This window comes from Phaseolus vulgaris, chromosome 4 (assembly GCF_000499845.2).
Source record: "Phaseolus vulgaris cultivar G19833 chromosome 4, P. vulgaris v2.0, whole genome shotgun sequence".
Lineage (NCBI taxonomy): Eukaryota > Viridiplantae > Streptophyta > Magnoliopsida > Fabales > Fabaceae > Phaseolus > Phaseolus vulgaris.
The window spans coordinates 5854965-5873514 of NC_023756.2; the positions used below are offsets into that span (position 1 = coordinate 5854965).

Here is an 18550-nt window from a genome sequence, read left to right on the forward strand (position 1 = left end):
TTAACAACAATTCACCTTCAAACCAATAAAAGATGCATTGGAATGGCAATACCAAAGGCTCAAGGGAAATGCCTCTTGAAGGAGTAGCATTAGTAAGCTTTTTGCTTCTAAAGAGAGGAGCTATAATGAATCTGTCAGAGAAAGCAAGCTAAGGAGTTTAGATGTAAGAACTCAGTGAGTCATGCTTTCCTTTGAACAAAAGTCACAGCTAAAATTGCACAACTAGTTCAAGCATATATCTGTGATATTTTGGTGTTACATGAAAATATTTTCTTGTGAGCCATTTGTCAAATACTTGATCTGCAAAGAATTAGAAAATGATCAAGTGGTTTGAGAGAAAGGCATCAGGGGAAAACTTCTTACTATAAAAATCTGACACAGAAGAACAATGCAAAAGAGCCAACAAGAGGAACAGAAGAATGATGTTGGAGACCAGAGATGAAAATATTTCATTGTATATAAGTGGGTGCAAATCTCATCCCATGAGCCGTTTTTATGGGGTTGAGTTAGACTTAAAGTCCACTTCGTAATATGGCATCAGAACCATTTAAAGCTTATCATATCGAGTGTTTGTTGGGCCTATCGTGTCACCCGCTATCGGATTATCCATAATATGTTGTCCCACGCTCTCGGACGTGAGGGATACTTCGTAATAAATGAAAAACCAGTTCTAGTATGCAGATCACTCTGCATGAAGTCTCCAAGGCAACCCTGAGAGAAACATAACAAGTCTCTGCACTGAGCTTTTTCACCAAAATGAAAGTAGCATATTTTCATAAAATAAATTAAAAAACACTAAAGGGAGTGCATAGAAATTTAGAATAGTGACATATTACGAACAAACCAAATCCAGGAAAAAGTGTGCAAAAAGTCTAGGCACAGTTCTTGCTGGTGATTCAATATAGTGTATTTGAAGTATACCATTGTTGAGGCTTGTAACAAATTCTGATGTAAAGTATTATCCGAGTAACCTAAATAAAAAGAAATATAAATAAATATTTCATTTAAAAGCTTAAATAACAATATTTAATTTATCAGGTACTCAGTTCAAAGAAAAAAAAAATCTTAAAATAAGAACCGGATTTGAAATCTATATTTAAGCCTGTAATTTTAGACTTGTAATACAAGTACTTGTATACATACTTGAGAAAAGTTATGAAAATGACATGATTTATTTCAATAATTTTTTTCATAATTTCAATTACTTTTAATAATAGAAACAACTTATATTTTAGTTTTATTTCTTCAGTTATAGAAGCATATTATACAATAATTACTAAACAAAACAACTTGTATATAAGTGTTTAATCAAGTTATTTAAGCTAAATGCTTCATCAAGCTTCTTACTTTAAAGACTCCAAAGAGACAAATTTTGAGTCAAGGGAAATAGCAATTTATGTATTTGAACTAATTCAATGTTTTTTAATTCAACCAACAGTAGTTTATGAGGTTAAGAAATAGCCTCACCAAGACACATTTTAATCCAAATCTTCCTAGTCAGAACACCTATCTGATAAAGACATAAATAAAAGGAGTATGAACTCTTTATTGAAAATAAAGATAGTTATACTAAAAACCATCTTTTAATAATCAATAACAGTACAATTTCTACTGAAGCAAAGAAAACACAATGCATAGTTGATTTTGGTAAAAAAAACAACACATAATAAAATGAGTGAAAGTGTAGAGAGCAGCTACTTTTAAAAAATATTGCAGCATTGTTTCCGGCAACTTTAGAAAACACTACCAAAGGCTATTGTAGTTTCTTGGACTCTAGATAATTACACAAAACATAGAAAAGTTCTTGCACAAATATAAGATGACATAGGATTCTTGTATATATTTTCTCTTAATGCATGATATTATTAAAGTAGGGTAAAGCAGATTTGGAAAGTTAAGATAAGAACCACTAAATGCAGTGTCACTACCTTTTTCTTTATTGTAATCCTAGTGATGCTACTGTCACTATACATTAATCCAAATTCATTATAAATGCACAACTGAACAATAGAAAACAATTGAGCCTATTTCTGGCTAATAATTTTCAATTTCAAATGCAAACACTGGCATTGATAATAACATTTGGAGAAAATAACATCTGTATTTTCACTATACTGGTTGTCTTTGTGTGCCTAGCAGCAAAAAAGAAAAAGAAAAGGAAGGTGGACAATAAATGAAAGTAAAAGCAGCATTCTTTGTTTTTTCCACTTTAATTGTCTTTGAGATCTTTACCATTTAAAACGTGTAGTAGCAGAAATATTATCCTGGTAGAGGTGCCAAATTGGTTCTTGCTTAATGTGGTATATGAAAATTACATGTACTCCAATTAATAATTGATGCATTATCCATTCTTGAACTTTAATGTGTTTTCTCACTTCCATATCTTCACTCATAAGGAACTGAAACTGATAAATTCCCCATTGGTTTCACTTAGAGTTGTGTTGTGACTCTTAGATAGAGAGAAAAGGTGAGAAAAAAGAAAGATGTATGTAACTAGGCCTTTGTCTATGTATAGAAGATCTCCAAGTACTTTATCAATACCACCACCAGATGGTCCATATTCAGGTTATCTTGTGATCACAGATGAGGAAGCAGAAGCAGAAGACATGTGTTGTTGGCGTCTATACAGGCGTAAGAATGTCAAAAAGCTACCTTTCCCTCAGGACAAAATCTTCTCAATCAGTCATGCATCAGAGTATCAGCAAACTTCAAACACCAAGGTCTGGTTTATCCCTGTGCCTGATCAACCTCTATCTTCTAACCGCTACTATGTCATCAGAGCCAAAGGCAGACATAAAGGGTATGTATATATGAGTGCATTATGCTTTGGTTCTGTCTATATATTGAGTATGGACCAACACCTTACCTCATGCTTAAATGGTTTTTTCATAGTCTTCTGTGCTCGCCATAACTATTGTTGAAAGTCTGTATCATCGTATCAACTCAATTTTAATTTATAGAAGATCTTGTTTTACTTTTTATTTTTATTTTTTCTTCTTAGAAAGGTATATAGAGTTATTATAGAGAAAATTGTTCAGAACAAACATTTAGAAAAAGCTTTATCTAACTTATTGTCAATGTGAATTAGTTTTAAGATTGAATCTAACACCATATTAAACTCTAACCTATTATGGTGTGTGTATATATATATATAGAGAGAGAGAGACAGCTTAACTAATTTTGAATCGATTTTAAGATGCAATCTAACAATTGCTTCATTATTTATACTAGTTTTTCAGTTAGTCATGAGCAAGCTGAAGTCAGAATTAAGGTCACTTCATTCTTCTTAGAGGAGTAATGTTACCAATTTGAGTCTTTGACTATGAATGAATCCAATTAGTTCAACTTGAACTTATTCGGCCTTTTTGTCAAACTTGCAACCACAATGGTAGTTTATGTAAGATTTATCAGAAAAGTTTGTGCAGTTAACATTTGTTGTCTTAGATAACATTTGTTGGAACTATTGTGTGGTTTTGTAGGAAAGCATACAAGTGCTCGAGAGAGGGGGACATTGTCACATGTTGCTTCACTGACATGTTGAATGATCAAAGGCCAAAGCCTTTCAATCTGAAAGACTTGTACCAAATTTTCAAGATTCACAGTCACCAGACTGGTGGTTTCTTTGCTAGGTCCATTACTCCTGATGGCATTCCCCCCTCATTCCTAAGGAAAAAAGGGTGGAGAATGGAAATCTCAGGCTCATACAGGTCATGCAGACTAAGTGAAGCTCTAGGAGTTGATGCTCCTCTAAGGGAACAGCTACCAGATTTCAGCTTCACCATCTCTAGAAAACGTTCACCTCCTCTGACAGTAGGAAAATGGTACTGTCCATTCCTGTTTGTGAGGGATGGAACAAGACTCAGCCACCAAATGAAGAAGTGCATGTATTATAGCATGACTCTTGAGCAAAGGTGGGAAGAGGTTTACTCTTGTGGCAGAGAAGAGAGTGAAGGGGATGATGGTGTTGTGGTTGTGGATGTGTGTGTGGAGAGAGAGGTGGCTATGATTTCTGGCATGGAGGCCACAAGGAGTGGAAGCACTGATGCTGATGGTTTCTTCTGGTTCAGGGCATATGATCCATACAGCAGGAGAAAGGCTAATGTGGGTTTGAGTTCAGCCATTGTTGAGCACATGAGATGGGTGGAGGAGGCTGGAGGATGGGCCAATGGACATGGAAGAGAGAAGGTGGTGAGAGTGAGGGAAGAGGCAAGAAACCAGGGTGAATGGTTAAGGTTTGGATGTTATGTGTTAGTGGAAAGTTTTTGTTTGAGGACACTAGAAGGGAAGTTAGTGTTGAGATATGACTTTAGGCACATACACAAGGTCAAATGCAAGTGGGAGTAATCTAGAATTAAGTACATTTGTTACTTTGTAGGATTAGAGTTGGAGTTTTATGTTATATATGGATGAGATTGAGATAAAAAAAAAAAAAAAAAGCAATTATAATTCAAAAATAATGGTAAAAGTATTTAGAAAAGTATATCCAAGTTTTGTTTTGAATGCTTAAAAAGAGTTTTATTTCTAAATTATCTCTCCATGCACAAAATGTTTTTGTTTACACATAAATTGTATTTTAAACTTTTGTGTATTTGTTGTTATGTGATAGTTGTAATACATATGCATCTCTTGTGACCATTTATAAACTGAAGAGTTGTTGGAATTTTAAACTAATTTTAAAGAATTAGATAACACTATAAAAAAATTATTAAATAATAATTAATGTAGAAATTACAAATAATTACTTAATATATTAATTAAATTAGATATTATTGTAGAGATTAAAAAATTATTGGTATTTAAGGTGATTTTTATTATTAATAAAAAATTATAAAATAGTTTCTAAATTGATATCTAAATTAATTATCAATATTTTAGTTATTAATATTTTATATTATAAAGTAGTCTCTAAAAGACTACTAGAGACTAATTTAAAATATAAAATAACCAGTAACTAAAATCTTGGCAGCTAATAGTTAAATATCAATCTAGAAACTACTTTATAAATTTTTATTAATAATAAAAAGTACTTTAAATACCAATAATATTTTAGTTTATGAAGTGATCTGTAATTTAGTCAATATAGTAACTAATTATTTTGATTTCTAAAATTAATTTATATTTAGTGATTTTCTTGTAGTGAATTTAGAAATTATTTATTAATAATAAAAATTACTTTAAATATCAATAATTTTTTTTAATGTAGTGTTAATTTAAAATAATTATTTGTCTGTTTTAAATTTTAAAAAAATGCTAAATTTGAAAAAAAATATTCTTATATTATTTATTTGATGATGAAGTATGACTAGCTTTAATATTTGACTAGCTATCGGATAAATGGATTAGTCTCTCAAACCGTTAATAATGATATTTGACTATGAAGACTTGGTTGGAGAAGTTTAAAAAAAAAAATCATTTTTATAAGTATTTCTAGTAATTTACAATAATACTTATTTAATTAAAATGTTTAATACATTTTAAACCCTAATCCTCAAAAACTATTTAAAAGTGTTGCAAATCTTTCATGTGATATTTAAATGCTAAATATTTTTTTCAATATTTTTATTTTGCAAGGATCATCCTTATTTAAAATCATAGAACTAACATATACAAATAAGAGTGTTATCTTCTATTCAAAATGTTTTATAAATAAAGTAAGGTTTGAATTTGTAACATCCCTATATTTTCCCATATCTAATAATTATGTATGAAATATTAAAATAAATATATAAATATAATACAAATATATATAAAATTTCATTAGTTTAATGTTTCAAATTATCTCTCTCTTCGTAAGACTTGAAACATTTACATAAAATTTAAAACAAAATTTCAAAAGAAAAAAAAAACATTTTCCATCATTCATCTTCTCACCGAGAAACTACTTTATCACCTGTAACATCATCTGCTCCCGTGTAAAATACACGATCGTCACAGATTAAAGAAAAACAACCACAAAACAAAACAAAGGGTAAGCTAGGTATTTTTAAAACTTATAACACAAATATAGCTTTAAACATCCACATAAATCCATCCTTTCTCATGCATTTCACACAACCATCAAGTGTCTGTCAACAATTTCAATATTCATCCTTCTCATGTCAGACTTCTACTGACTCTTAACACATAGACATTTGACTCTACTTCCGGAAGACTCGTGTATTGAAATTAGCATCCAGAGACCTGCACCTGTCATACTACTGCTATGAAACCCACACAGCCATGCGCATAGTTATCTCAATATCTCCTCATCATCTTCATATGACAGGGTAAATCCATTTGATCTGATCAGTTCTTTCAAACCTCAAACTCAGCCAAATGGACCTCCTTCAACTCTCACCAACTGAATAATTTCATCTATGTGATTCCATTATATCAGTAGAGTCAGGATCGTCTCATTTACAGGACACTCACAAATCAATACACCCTAATAACAATCTCAACACGGTATTCTCTTTCCTGAAAATACTATGTCTTGATTAGAATTCATATTTTGAACCTCATAATATCCAACATCAAACAATCAAATCATACCAATGTTTAGAATTTCCAAAATACACAGCAATTCATTGACTAATTATATAAATGTCTAATTAAAGAGATTTTCAATTAACTATACATGAAATAAAAGTTTACATACTTTATAAGAAAACTATATAGAAATAAATAAATCAATCTTTTAAAAGCGAATAAAAATTAGTTTAATATTTTTTATTTTTTTTTATTTTACTTTAGCTTGAGCTAGAATTCGCTAGCTTGAGCTAGAATTCGCTAGCTTGAGCTAGAATTCGCTAGCTTGAGCTAGAATTCGCTAGCTTGAGCTAGAACTCGCTAGTTTGAGCTAAAATTCACTAGCTTGGACTAAAATCCTCCAGAGAGCACCCATAATTTTAGCTTGAGCTAAAATTCGCTAGCTTGGGCTAAAATCCTCTAGAGAGCACCCATAATTTTAGCTTGAGCTAAAATCCTTCAAAGAGCACCCAGAATTTTTAGCTTGGGCTAAAATTCACTAGCTTGGGCTAAAATCCTCCAGAGAGCACCCAGAATTTTTAGCTTGGGCTAAAATCCTCCAGAGAGCACCCCAAAATTTTTAGCTTGAGCTAGCACTTGCTAGCTTGAGCGAAATATGCAGAAAAATTCTGCATAACTTAATATACCTATTAGATTATAAATCAATATCTCATTCAATTCATAAATTATAAATCTACACATTACATTGATAGCATGATACAATCACTCTCATTGAATCATTGAGTTATTATGTCCATTTATACATATATATGATTTCTAATTCCAAAACCATTTAAATCAAACAATCAATTCTCAATCACAACACTTTCAATTTCAAACAAACTACCATGTACTCAGAACAAGAAATCTAGCAACAAAATCTGGAATTGGTGACCCCGTCACACTCACATTCAAATCTTCTAACCTAGGGTTCTATTGAAGATTTTAAACTAGCTTCCCTTACCTTTACTTGAGCATATGCTCACGAAGAGCTCCAAACCTACCAAAATCTTCAAAAGTAGCTTAACCTGCACCACAGAGTCCTGATAAAAAATCTAACTATATCTCTAAGACTCTGATCTACTAAAGACTAATCCTAAAACTAAAAGACGCACATGCATACACTTAGATTGAGATAGACCTACAAGTTCAAAATTTGACTCAGAGAAAGGTAAAAATTGAACTTACTCTATCAGATATTCTGATCGGGCAATCTTATAGGATTCACTGTCAGGAGTCCAATGGCAGACTCCGATCGCCAAATTGATAAGCAAGGAGATCAGAATCTTAGAGAGGAGGAGAGAAAAGGAAAATGAGGAACAAAACTGAACTTAGATTTTGATCGGGCAGCCTTGTAGTCTTCGCTGCCAGGAGTCCAACGACAGACTCCGATCGCCAAACTGATAAGCGAGGATATCAGAATCTTAGAGAGAATGCAGAGGAGGAAAGAAAAATGAGTTTTTAGAGAGATGATGGTTCTTTTAAAATGAAACCTGAATAACTAAATTTCTATTTATATAGCCTTTTCACTTTATTCAAGTGTCATTTTAATTGTACCATTTATACTCTAAGACTATTTTTCTCGGTCCTTACAGAATTACTTTGCTTATACCAAAAACAAAATCATTTTTAAAGAGAATCTCCCAAATGAATCTCTCAATAGCTCATACAACTACTTTTCAGACTATCAAAAAATATTAAATAAAAATTAATTTTAAAAATAAAAATAACTATTTATTTTTTTTACTAAATTAAATACTATTTTATAGATTTAAAAATTATTATTATTTAAAGTAATTTTTATTATTAATAAAAAAATATAAAACTAGTTTTTTTATTGGTATCTAATTAAGCTAATTACATATCAATTTAAAAACTAATTTATAAATTTTTACTAATAATATAAACTACTTTAAATATTAATAATTTTTTATCTATAAAATAATATTTAATTTAATAAATATAGTAATTAATTAATTTTTATCTTTAAAATTAGTTTTTTTAATAATTTTAGTAGTATGAGCTTACAAACTTTTCTTCTTCCTATAATATTACCATTAACTCCATATATCTCTTTCTCCAAGGCTTCAATGAGGATGCATTTTTAACATTAATTTATTGCAAATGCCAATCTTTATTTGTTGGTAAGGACATAAGAATGGATATTGGTATTGATCTTGGCAACTAGTGCAAAATGTCTCTTGCTAATCCATCATATACCTTTGTGCATACCCTTTAACAACTAGTTTTTATATCTACAAATATTGCCATCAACTTAGTTTCACCGTGAATAGTCATCTACACCCCCACTATTTTTTTTCTTGGAGATAGTGGAACACGTTTCCAAGAGACATTCCTTTGTAGAAAAGTGCTTGATAAGGATCGCACAAAATAGGATTTAAAATTTAATGTAAAAGATTATTTATTGTTGATTTTATAGTTGATATGGTAGTAGAATCGAGATACAAGTAATGTATCGGAGAGATGATATTATGAATCGTAAATCATTTCGTATTGTGAATAGTAAGATTCATAAACATTAAATATATAAGATATGTATATATGCAAGATACAATAAATTATATATATATATATATATATATATATATACCACACAATTTCACCAAAACAACCTCTAAAAAAATAATGTGGTGCATAATGTTATTAAACAAATTCTGTCTATCTTTTTTTATTTACTCATTTTTTAAAATCCATATTGATTCACAATACGAAATCGTTTCGTTTCACGATGCAGCGATTCTTCGTACAAATTGTACGATACAACTAAGATTCATGAACGAAAAAGATTTTTCAAACGATTCGTATCGTGAGAGGGTGAAACCGTATTGTTTCGTACGATACGTATCATGAATCGTAAGATACTAACTAATATGGTTGTTAGCATAGGTATGGTTAAAAAAAATTATAAGGTTTTGGTATTTTATTACATAAAAAAAATCAATAAATAAAATTAATTTTAAAGATAAAAATAATTAATTATTATATTAAATAAATTAAATAATAACTAATTAGACATTTTAAACATTATTTATTGATAATAAAAATTACTTTAAATAATAATAATATATTTTTTTTCAAAAATAATATCTAATTTAATTAATATAATAGCTAATTATTTTTATTTTTAAAATTATTTTTTATTTAATAATTTTTTTTGTAATAATATTATTATAGAATATGCTTATAGTGAAGCTATTCTAAAGAAAAATCTTGACAAAAAAAATGCTTTGAATTTTTTCATATCGTTTAGAATGCAATTAAAAACTTACTGTTGGGTTTTTTTTGGTACCACTTCATTTAATAATTTTGGTTAAATTAATAATTGCATAATGAGAGTAATAAGTGCTTGTTTGTTCAGTGTCAAACAATTATTTCAATGAGCATTGGGCACTGTAAGAAGAGCACGTGTGTGTGATCATCAAATACATGGGAGGTTTTATCCTTCACAATAACATTAGGTTCGAATTCTTATAGGATATGAGAAGAGTTTGAAGAAAAATGTAATAGTGTGAATGTTAGAAAGCTCGATCGAATATAACATTGTTATGAATAAAAGATATTGAATGATAATAGTCTCTTTCACGGTTGAAAGGTATGATAACATATGTTTATGCTTATGTTGATGTTAAATTCACCTCACCTTTGTTGATTGTGATTTCATTCAAATAGTGAGGTGTCATTGTAAGCTTTTTCAAGATAAATGCAAGTCCTAAGACGTACTTCTAACGCTTCAATTATTATTTTTGCATTATTACAATACTTGCTTATTAGTGGGTTCTCACATGTTATAGCAAGCCAATGGTTTCATTGTCCTTGCACCTCATCCCACAATAATTTTAAAAGATAGTTTTTTTCTTTTTTATGATAAGGATGTTTACTACCTTTTGAGATGAAAGTTTTCTTACAAAGCTATTTAGGATACATAAAGATTATTTTGATAACATTTATATATATATATATATAATAATAATATAAGGTAGAATAGTCAATTTACGATAATTTTTACACATCAGTTCAGAGTCAAACGTTATCTATTAAAACGCAGTGATATTTTTTAAAATTAAAATAAACATATAGACAATGGTTCATGGTAAAACTGTTGTCTATGGCATTGACTGGACTCATTGATGGCGGTTCTTGATAGGAATCGCCGTCTATGAGCATCACATTGACTACGGTCTAAAACCACAATCTATTTTTTCAAATTCAGACATAGATGACGATTCTTACTAATAATCGTCGTTTATGTGTTTTTTTATTTACCCTAATTACGAGTCTGTCATTCTCACTTTCGTTCTTCTCGCGCTCTCATTCTACACTTTACTCACTTTCGCACTGCGACCTCCTTATCAATCGCCAAACATCTTTCTTCGTCGAGCTAACACTTCTTTTGGGCCACCAGTTTTGCTTGAGGGAGTATAGCAAGCTTGTGGCACATGGAGTTTGAATCTATGTTAGGCATATATATGGGGCTCCATGCAAACAAATCAGCATTGCTACAAAGGACTTGTTTTATCTCATTTTATAATGAACGACGAACCATTTTTCCAACTCGTGTGGTTTGGCTGGAAGAGAAATGAACTTTACAATGGCCATCGACTTGTCGAAGTTAGACAAATTTTCTTCGAACTCGGCCTTGGGATCCAAATCCACATCATCTTCGGGATGTGCCTCCTAGATATTGTAAATTTGATGAGTATTGCCGTACTTTTCAGGGATATCGAGGATAGGCTTCGTCTATGTGGTACTACTCGAAGTCGGAGCCTTCATGAAGTAAGGCGTCACCTTTAAACTTGGTACATAACATTCCCAAGCAATTTTTGGGTCGATCTTCACTATGATAATGGAGTCATTATCGGCGAGAAACTTCATAGTCAGATGTGGAGTAAACATAACAACACTGAGTTGATTGAGTGTTCGACAGTCGATGAGCATGTATTATGAAGTATTTGCTTCATCCAAAAATATATTTGATAGTTAATGTTCGATGCGCCGCACTGGTACCGAAGGCCGGGAGCAAGCTGATGTACCCTAGTGTGCACTCGCTCCCCGATCATGACCTTAATAGCCTCCTTGGAAGTTTTAACTTCTACCTCGCCATCCTCCATGTCCTCGATCGCAGTTGGGCTGGCCAGTCTGAACAAAACGGCCCAAAGCTCCAGATCATATGAGCTCTTTGATCAGGTTATGCACTTTGTGTCATTCTTCAATAAGTCGCTCCTGATTTTGATGGTAGCTACATCTCTTGGTCGGATAAAAAAAGGGGGTGATGGCATGGGTTAGGGTACCCGGACGAGCTCGAGGTTAAAAGCTTATTGTAACATTGTATTGCGGCTAGCTTTAAGAGGTGTGTATGTTTCAAATTTGTTATTGCACCTTTTTTGAAGTTTTGAGTGTGAGCGGGTAGAGCGGTAGTCTGAGCTTTAACTCGTTTTCTTCGAGTTTTGCTCAATACTAATGTAACTAACATTTCGTGCTCGGAAGACATCCATGTTGGCCAAAGGATCAACATACAAAGAATCTAGGAAAGACCCTAGATGCATGGCCACGACTGGATGTAAGTTAGGAATACTCATGGATGCTTTGGAAAACCGAGTCATGTATTGTTATAAGGGTTTGACATCTTCTTGGATAACACTTTGAAGGGACGTGGAATCTATTAAAATGGGTTTATAGTCGCAAACCAAGATGTGAATCTGGCACAAAAGGTTTTGAAAGAGTCAATCAAGTAGGGAGGTAAAGATAGTACCACATGAGAGTTGCTCCCTTCAAAGTGGTTGTGAATAGCTGACATTGTATACGAAGATCTCTAGAAAATAGATTGGCCCAAGTGAGATAGGCCTTGACGTGAGTTTTCATGTTTGAGTACCCATCGTATTTTTCAATGTTCAACCACCCCATGTTTCATGTAACTAAATTTGCATGACCTCTAGGGTGAAAGGAAGAAAGTAGGCCAACATTTGCATGTGTCGTCCTTAGGGTGGAGGCAACAGTGCCTTGAAGAATAATTGTTGTGGGCACAGTTGAGTTTCTATAGTTCGTGACTGAACTCTCAGTTGTAGGGCATCAACTGTTTTCACTAGTCCTTAAGATTGGTTGTAATTCAGTATTGGCGAAATATTTGAAATCAACTTTCCTCGCATGCTTTGCAATGTCCTGCTTAGGTCCACAATTGATCTTGGAGGAATTACAGGGTTGGACTCAACTTCCTGCTTTATGTGTTGCTATATGTGTGTTCGGAATGGTGTGTTGTCTAATCTTGCTAAGTGTAGCAAGTTGTTGTTGAAGAGTCATTATCTCATTATGATGTTGTTTCTGGATAGTTTGGATCTTCTCATGATGTTGATTTTGTAATAACTTTGTGTCCTTGTCGAATTTGTGTTGCATTCTCATGATCACGTGTTGTACAAATGTTTAATTCTTATAGAAGATGTGTGTATGTGTGTCTTAAGTGCTTCTAAGGTTGAGGGATCTATTTCAAAATATAATGTTGACTCTACTGTTTGACTTCTGGTGAGTATTAAAAGAATTGTAAACTGGGAAGAATTTTATTGAGGTCCCACGATAGGTGTAAAATATTCTTACCAGATATGAGCTGAAATTGTTCGAGATAGATGTCTGAGTTATTGGGATTAAATGACCTCTTCGTTGAAGGGTTGTTGAGCTTTAATGATGAAAACTGAGTGATCCACCTAAAAAAAACTCTATGACATTCAAATAAGTACAAGTTTAATGGAATATGAGTATATAAATAAGTAAGTAAAGTTAAGTGAGTACTCTCTTAATAATAATAAATCTATATTTGTAGGCTTTTTAAAAATAATCTAATTAACTAATATTCGTTATCAAATGTCAAGTAAATTCTAGTGGTAATAAAAGTCAATTTCTTCTAATATGACTGAGTTATATAGATATTCATTTGGTTAATTTTCATTATTACAAGTGTGCATTATTTACTCGGTATTTTTACTCTGTATTTTCTTTTTGTACTGTATAGTACAATAATCATTTAACATTTTAAATAGAAAATGATAGATAAAAGAAAATTAAAACATGAAAATAAAAAAGAAAAAAAAAAGAAAATCTTGGGTTCGCACGATCTACACATTTACAGAGACACAGTGAACAGGTTGACGAGGAACGTCAACGTTTTCAAATACAGTTCGGTGCTGTTTTTCTTTAATGTGGAAGTTTCAGTATTATAACTTATATATATCAGCAGAGAGTTAGAGTTTTATATAGTGCTAGAGTAGAACTTCTATTTCTGCAACATTCATCAGTAACTAGTTTTTCATCTCCTGAACAGAAAATGATGTCTCACTGTGTTTTCCCTGTTGATCCAGCTACTCCTTCACCTTTCTTCCACTCTAAAGGTACTTTCCTTCTTACTTTCCATGATAAGTATATTACTATTCTACAGCAAGTTAATCTCAAAGTTCATTCCACAAATTTTCAGGCTTTTTGTGCTTATGGGGTTTTATAAGATGAAAAATTTAAAGACCCCAACTGATATTTTTCTATTCATAAACAAACAAGGGAAAAAATCCAAGTGGGAGACAAACAACTGTTAGGATAAGTAATTTAAAATAGTGCACACTACACTGTCAAACTCAGATTTGCAGATTTGGTTGCTAAATTTTATATAATCAAATGGGGATTGCGATTTTGTTTTGACCTTTGATTCCTGGTCTGCATAAATTGGTTATTACTTATGATTACTTGTTCTTGTTTTGTCAACTTCAGTTGGAAAGCCATGGTCTCAGAGATTTGCCTTGAGTGTTAGGCCAATGCACCCTAAGAGGGTTTCAAGTGCCTGCAGAGTGAGAGCAACTTTGGGTGATGCTGATAAATCAATTGGAATTCCACGCCAATGGTACAATGTTATTGCCGATCTTCCAATAAAGCCACCTCCACCGTTGCATCCTCAGACTTTTGAACCAATCAAACCAGAAGACTTGTCACCCCTTTTTCCTGATGAGTTAATCAGACAAGAGATAACCAGTGACAGATTCATAGACATACCAGATGAAGTTCTTGATGTTTACAAGCTTTGGCGCCCAACCCCTCTCATTAGGTTTGATTATCTATCATGTATATACTATCACTTTTCCATGGAGTTGTTTGGAAGAATGCTATTATTGGCTAAAATTTATTGAAAACCACCAAATTTTGCATTTTCCAATAAATTTTAACTAAAGTATCAAGTCTTAGAAAAAGGGTGTTAAATAGTATGTTGCTAGCACTTCTCTTTGAGATATTGTCTAAAGATTATCTACTCTGATGAATTTAGAGCCAAGAGACTGGAAAAGCTTCTTGATACGCCAGCTAGGATTTACTACAAGTACGAAGGAGTAAGCCCCGCGGGATCACACAAACCGAACTCTGCTGTGCCACAAGCCTGGTATAATTTACAAGAAGGTGTCAAGAAAGTTGTGACTGAAACTGGTGCTGGACAGTGGGGAAGTGCATTGTCCTTTGCATGCAGCATATTTGGCCTTGAATGTGAGGTATGAGCCTGTGGGGATTGGATTCAGTGAGAACTCAACAAACTGAACTAATGGGTTTGCTCAATCAAAGATGTCTTGAATGCTACTAATTTCTTGCTAGTGCTGGTACATTTAACTGTGTTATCATGCATGCATCTTTGTTTACAACTAACAAGAAAAATGTAATTGAAATGGCATCGAATTAGTTGTGCACTATGAAAGCAATCACCAATGGTAGTTTCTTGTTTACCCCTTCTTCTGATCTTTTGTTTTAGGCCAACAAAGTTAGCAGTAATCGAATGATTTCATTCTCAGGATATGAAACTATGGTGTTTAGTTAAATGGTTTATATATGTAGGTGTGGCAAGTACGCGCTTCTTATGATTCAAAACCTTATCGGAGGTTGATGATGCAAACATGGGGTGCAAAAGTGCATCCATCTCCATCTATGATCACTGAGGCTGGTCAGAGATTGCTTCAACAGGATCCATCAAGCCCAGGGAGTTTAGGCATAGCCATATCAGAAGCTGTGGAGGTTGCTGCTAAAAATGCTGATACAAAGTACTGCTTGGGGAGTGTACTCAACCATGTTTTACACCACCAGAGTGTTATAGGAGAAGAGTGCATCAAACAAATGGAAGCTATTGGTGAAACCCCTGATGTCATTATAGGATGTACTGGTGGTGGCTCCAACTTTGCAGGACTAAGCTTTCCATTCCTTAGAGAGAAGCTCAATAAGAAAATCAATCCTGTTATAAGAGCAGTTGAACCTTCAGCATGCCCTTCATTAACAAAAGGAGTGTATGCATATGATTATGGTGACACAGCAGGGATGACTCCATTGATGAAAATGCACACACTTGGGCATGACTTTATTCCGGATCCAATTCATGCTGGTAATAACTTGTTATGCTGATAGAGTTTGCCGTTATAGAATTTAATTTTTGAAAGTGGGTAGCTTAGCTTGTGTTGATTTGGTCCTTGAAAATATGTGTCTACACATTCTAGTCCTTGAATTTCTCAACACAACAAGTTTGTCCAAATCTTTCAACTTCATGACAATCTAGTGCAGGCATCTATGAACTTTTAAGACAAATTTAGTTCCCAAATTGGTTCAACTTCATGACAGAAGGATTAATTAGTCAAAATGGTGACAAATTCAAGGACTAATTGTATTAACAAACTTTCAAGGAGAAAATCAACATAGTTTTTCATTTTCGGGTATGGTGTTGTCTACTTACTATCACATTTCCTTTTGCATTAACATTTTTGCTTATTTGTAGGGGGTTTGCGTTACCACGGAATGGCACCATTGATCTCACATGTTTATGACTTGGGTCTAATGGAAGCAATTTCAATTCCACAAACAGAATGTTTTCAAGGTAATTCTCATTCTCATCTCAAGGAAGAACACAATAAGCCAGATTAGACAGAAGTTATAAGGCTAAACAATTCACTTGGCACAATAACTATAGAGAGTAAGTGCTTAGCCAAATTAAGATGATGTAGGATGAAATTGTGTGTTTTTGGTTACAGGTGCTATACAGTTTGCCAGGTCTGAAGGGTTGATACCAGCTCCTGAACCAACTCATGCCATAGCTGCAACCATTAGGGAAGCTATTCGTTGCAGAGAGAGTGGGGAGGCCAAGGTTATTTTGACAGCAATGTGTGGACATGGCCATTTTGATCTGCCAGCTTATGAAAAGTATTTGCAAGGTAACATGGTTGACCTCTCATTCTCAGAGGAGAAGGTTAAAGCTTCACTGGCCAATATTCCTCAAGTGATTCCTTGAGCTGAGGCTTAAAGCTTCACTCTCAACACATTATGTGTCTGAGTTTGCTTCAGTGCTTTTCATCCCTTTCCACTGATTTGTTATATCTAGTTTGTATTATGGAAAAACACATCAATCTATATATAATTGATAGTTTGAATTCTTTAATATAAACTTTGACTTACCTTATTTTGGTAGAGCCCATAAAATGGACCACACTTTAGATGTGTCAAATCAAACTTCTTATCAAATTTGAATTGGCTTTTGCTTCCTCGCTGTATATATTGTCACATGTAATATATAATTTTTTTAAATATCCAAAATATTCTTACAATTTTATAGGGGTAATTTGTATTAGGAAATAGGAATATGAAAATGATTTTGAAATGGAGAATGTCCATAATTATGAATTTTGGTTTATGGATTTGAATTTCTATATTAATGTTTTGTTTAGATCAGAATTTGATAAAGTTGATTTGAAGAAAAAGTATGAAAAAAAGTGATATTGGTTGAATTACTCTAAATAAAGTAAAAAATTAGAAAAAGTTTATGAAAATTTGTGAGTGATTGAAATTATATTTTTTAAATTGATAAAAATATAAGTTTATAAATTTATCCTTATATTTAAAAATTGTTAAAAACGTAATTTGATTTATTTATTTATAAATTATAATTATTTTTAATTAAAATTTTATTTAAATACGTATAATTATAAATATTTGATAAAAAATTATTTTTATATTAAATAACATGATTATTTTTATCTTTATTTTTTTTAACTAATATTATTATTATATAAATTTATTTCTTTATTATTAAAAATACATTTATAATTTATATATAATATGATTAACTAAGTTATTTTATAATTATTATTTTCTTGTAATTTTGATTATATTTGAATTGTAATTTTATTTTAAATAAAAATAATAATAATTTAAGTTTAAAATAAAATAAAAAATTATAACTAACTATATATATATATATATATATAACTTTCTTCACAACTCTTTTCTAACCCTTTTCTAGCATGCAAACAAATTTTGAATGCATAACTCTTTTCGTTTTCATGTTTTCTATAATTTATTGTTTTAATTTTTATACTTTTTTGTGCACAATACAAATTTTCTTTTTTTGCCAAAAATAATGGGACCTAAATTTAAAATAACAATGGCAACACATTTAACTTAAAGTGGGGTATGCAAATTTCAGATATTTTACACATAATAATCTGGTAGAAAAGACAATATTGTTCAACTTTCTTCTACTTTACAAATCGTGTCTGGAAATAAATAGACCAGACAACCACTGAAAAACATCTTTAAATACGCTGACAAAACTCAAGAATCACACATCACTCAAAATGTCAAAAAAAATCACTCTATAACTGTCGGAATATGTTCTTCAACATCACTCAAAATGTCAAAAAAAATCACTTTATAAGTGTCAGAATATGTTCTTCAACATCACTCGAAATGTCAAAAAAAATCACTCTATAAGTGTTAGAATATGTTCTTCAACGTATATAGCAAAACAATAATAGACTATGTTGAAAATTGACATAGTGGAAAAAACAAAAGTCAATTAATAGATTTTGAAAATACAATAGATTTAGAAAATTGAATTATGTGTACGTTTTGTTCTTGGTGACGTTTTTGGCTTTGCTTGATAATGAGATCGTATACTTTGCATGTACTATGTTTGGTGATGTTTAAATTTGCATGTGGTGCAATGTACGTTTATCTACCAAAAGTCAAGTTTTAC

At 31.9% G+C, this 18550-nt stretch overlaps 2 protein-coding genes across 2 annotated transcripts; both read left to right on the forward strand.

Moving 5' to 3' along the window:
• The first annotated feature begins 2221 nt into the window (after nt 1-2221).
• LOC137837074 (uncharacterized) lies at nt 2222-4640 on the forward strand. Its single transcript, XM_068645930.1, has 2 exons — nt 2222-2800; nt 3480-4640. Exons 1-2 carry the CDS (start codon nt 2484-2486, stop codon nt 4342-4344), a joined length of 1182 nt encoding a protein of 393 aa, XP_068502031.1. The 5' UTR covers nt 2222-2483; the 3' UTR covers nt 4345-4640.
• Nucleotides 4641-13590: 8950 nt separating this feature from the next.
• Nucleotides 13591-16975, forward strand: LOC137837075 (uncharacterized). The gene is made up of 6 exons (XM_068645931.1): nt 13591-13901; nt 14272-14602; nt 14819-15035; nt 15373-15910; nt 16298-16396; nt 16551-16975. Exons 1-6 carry the CDS (start codon nt 13838-13840, stop codon nt 16805-16807), a joined length of 1506 nt encoding a protein of 501 aa, XP_068502032.1. The 5' UTR covers nt 13591-13837; the 3' UTR covers nt 16808-16975.
• The last annotated feature ends 1575 nt before the right edge of the window (nt 16976-18550 follow it).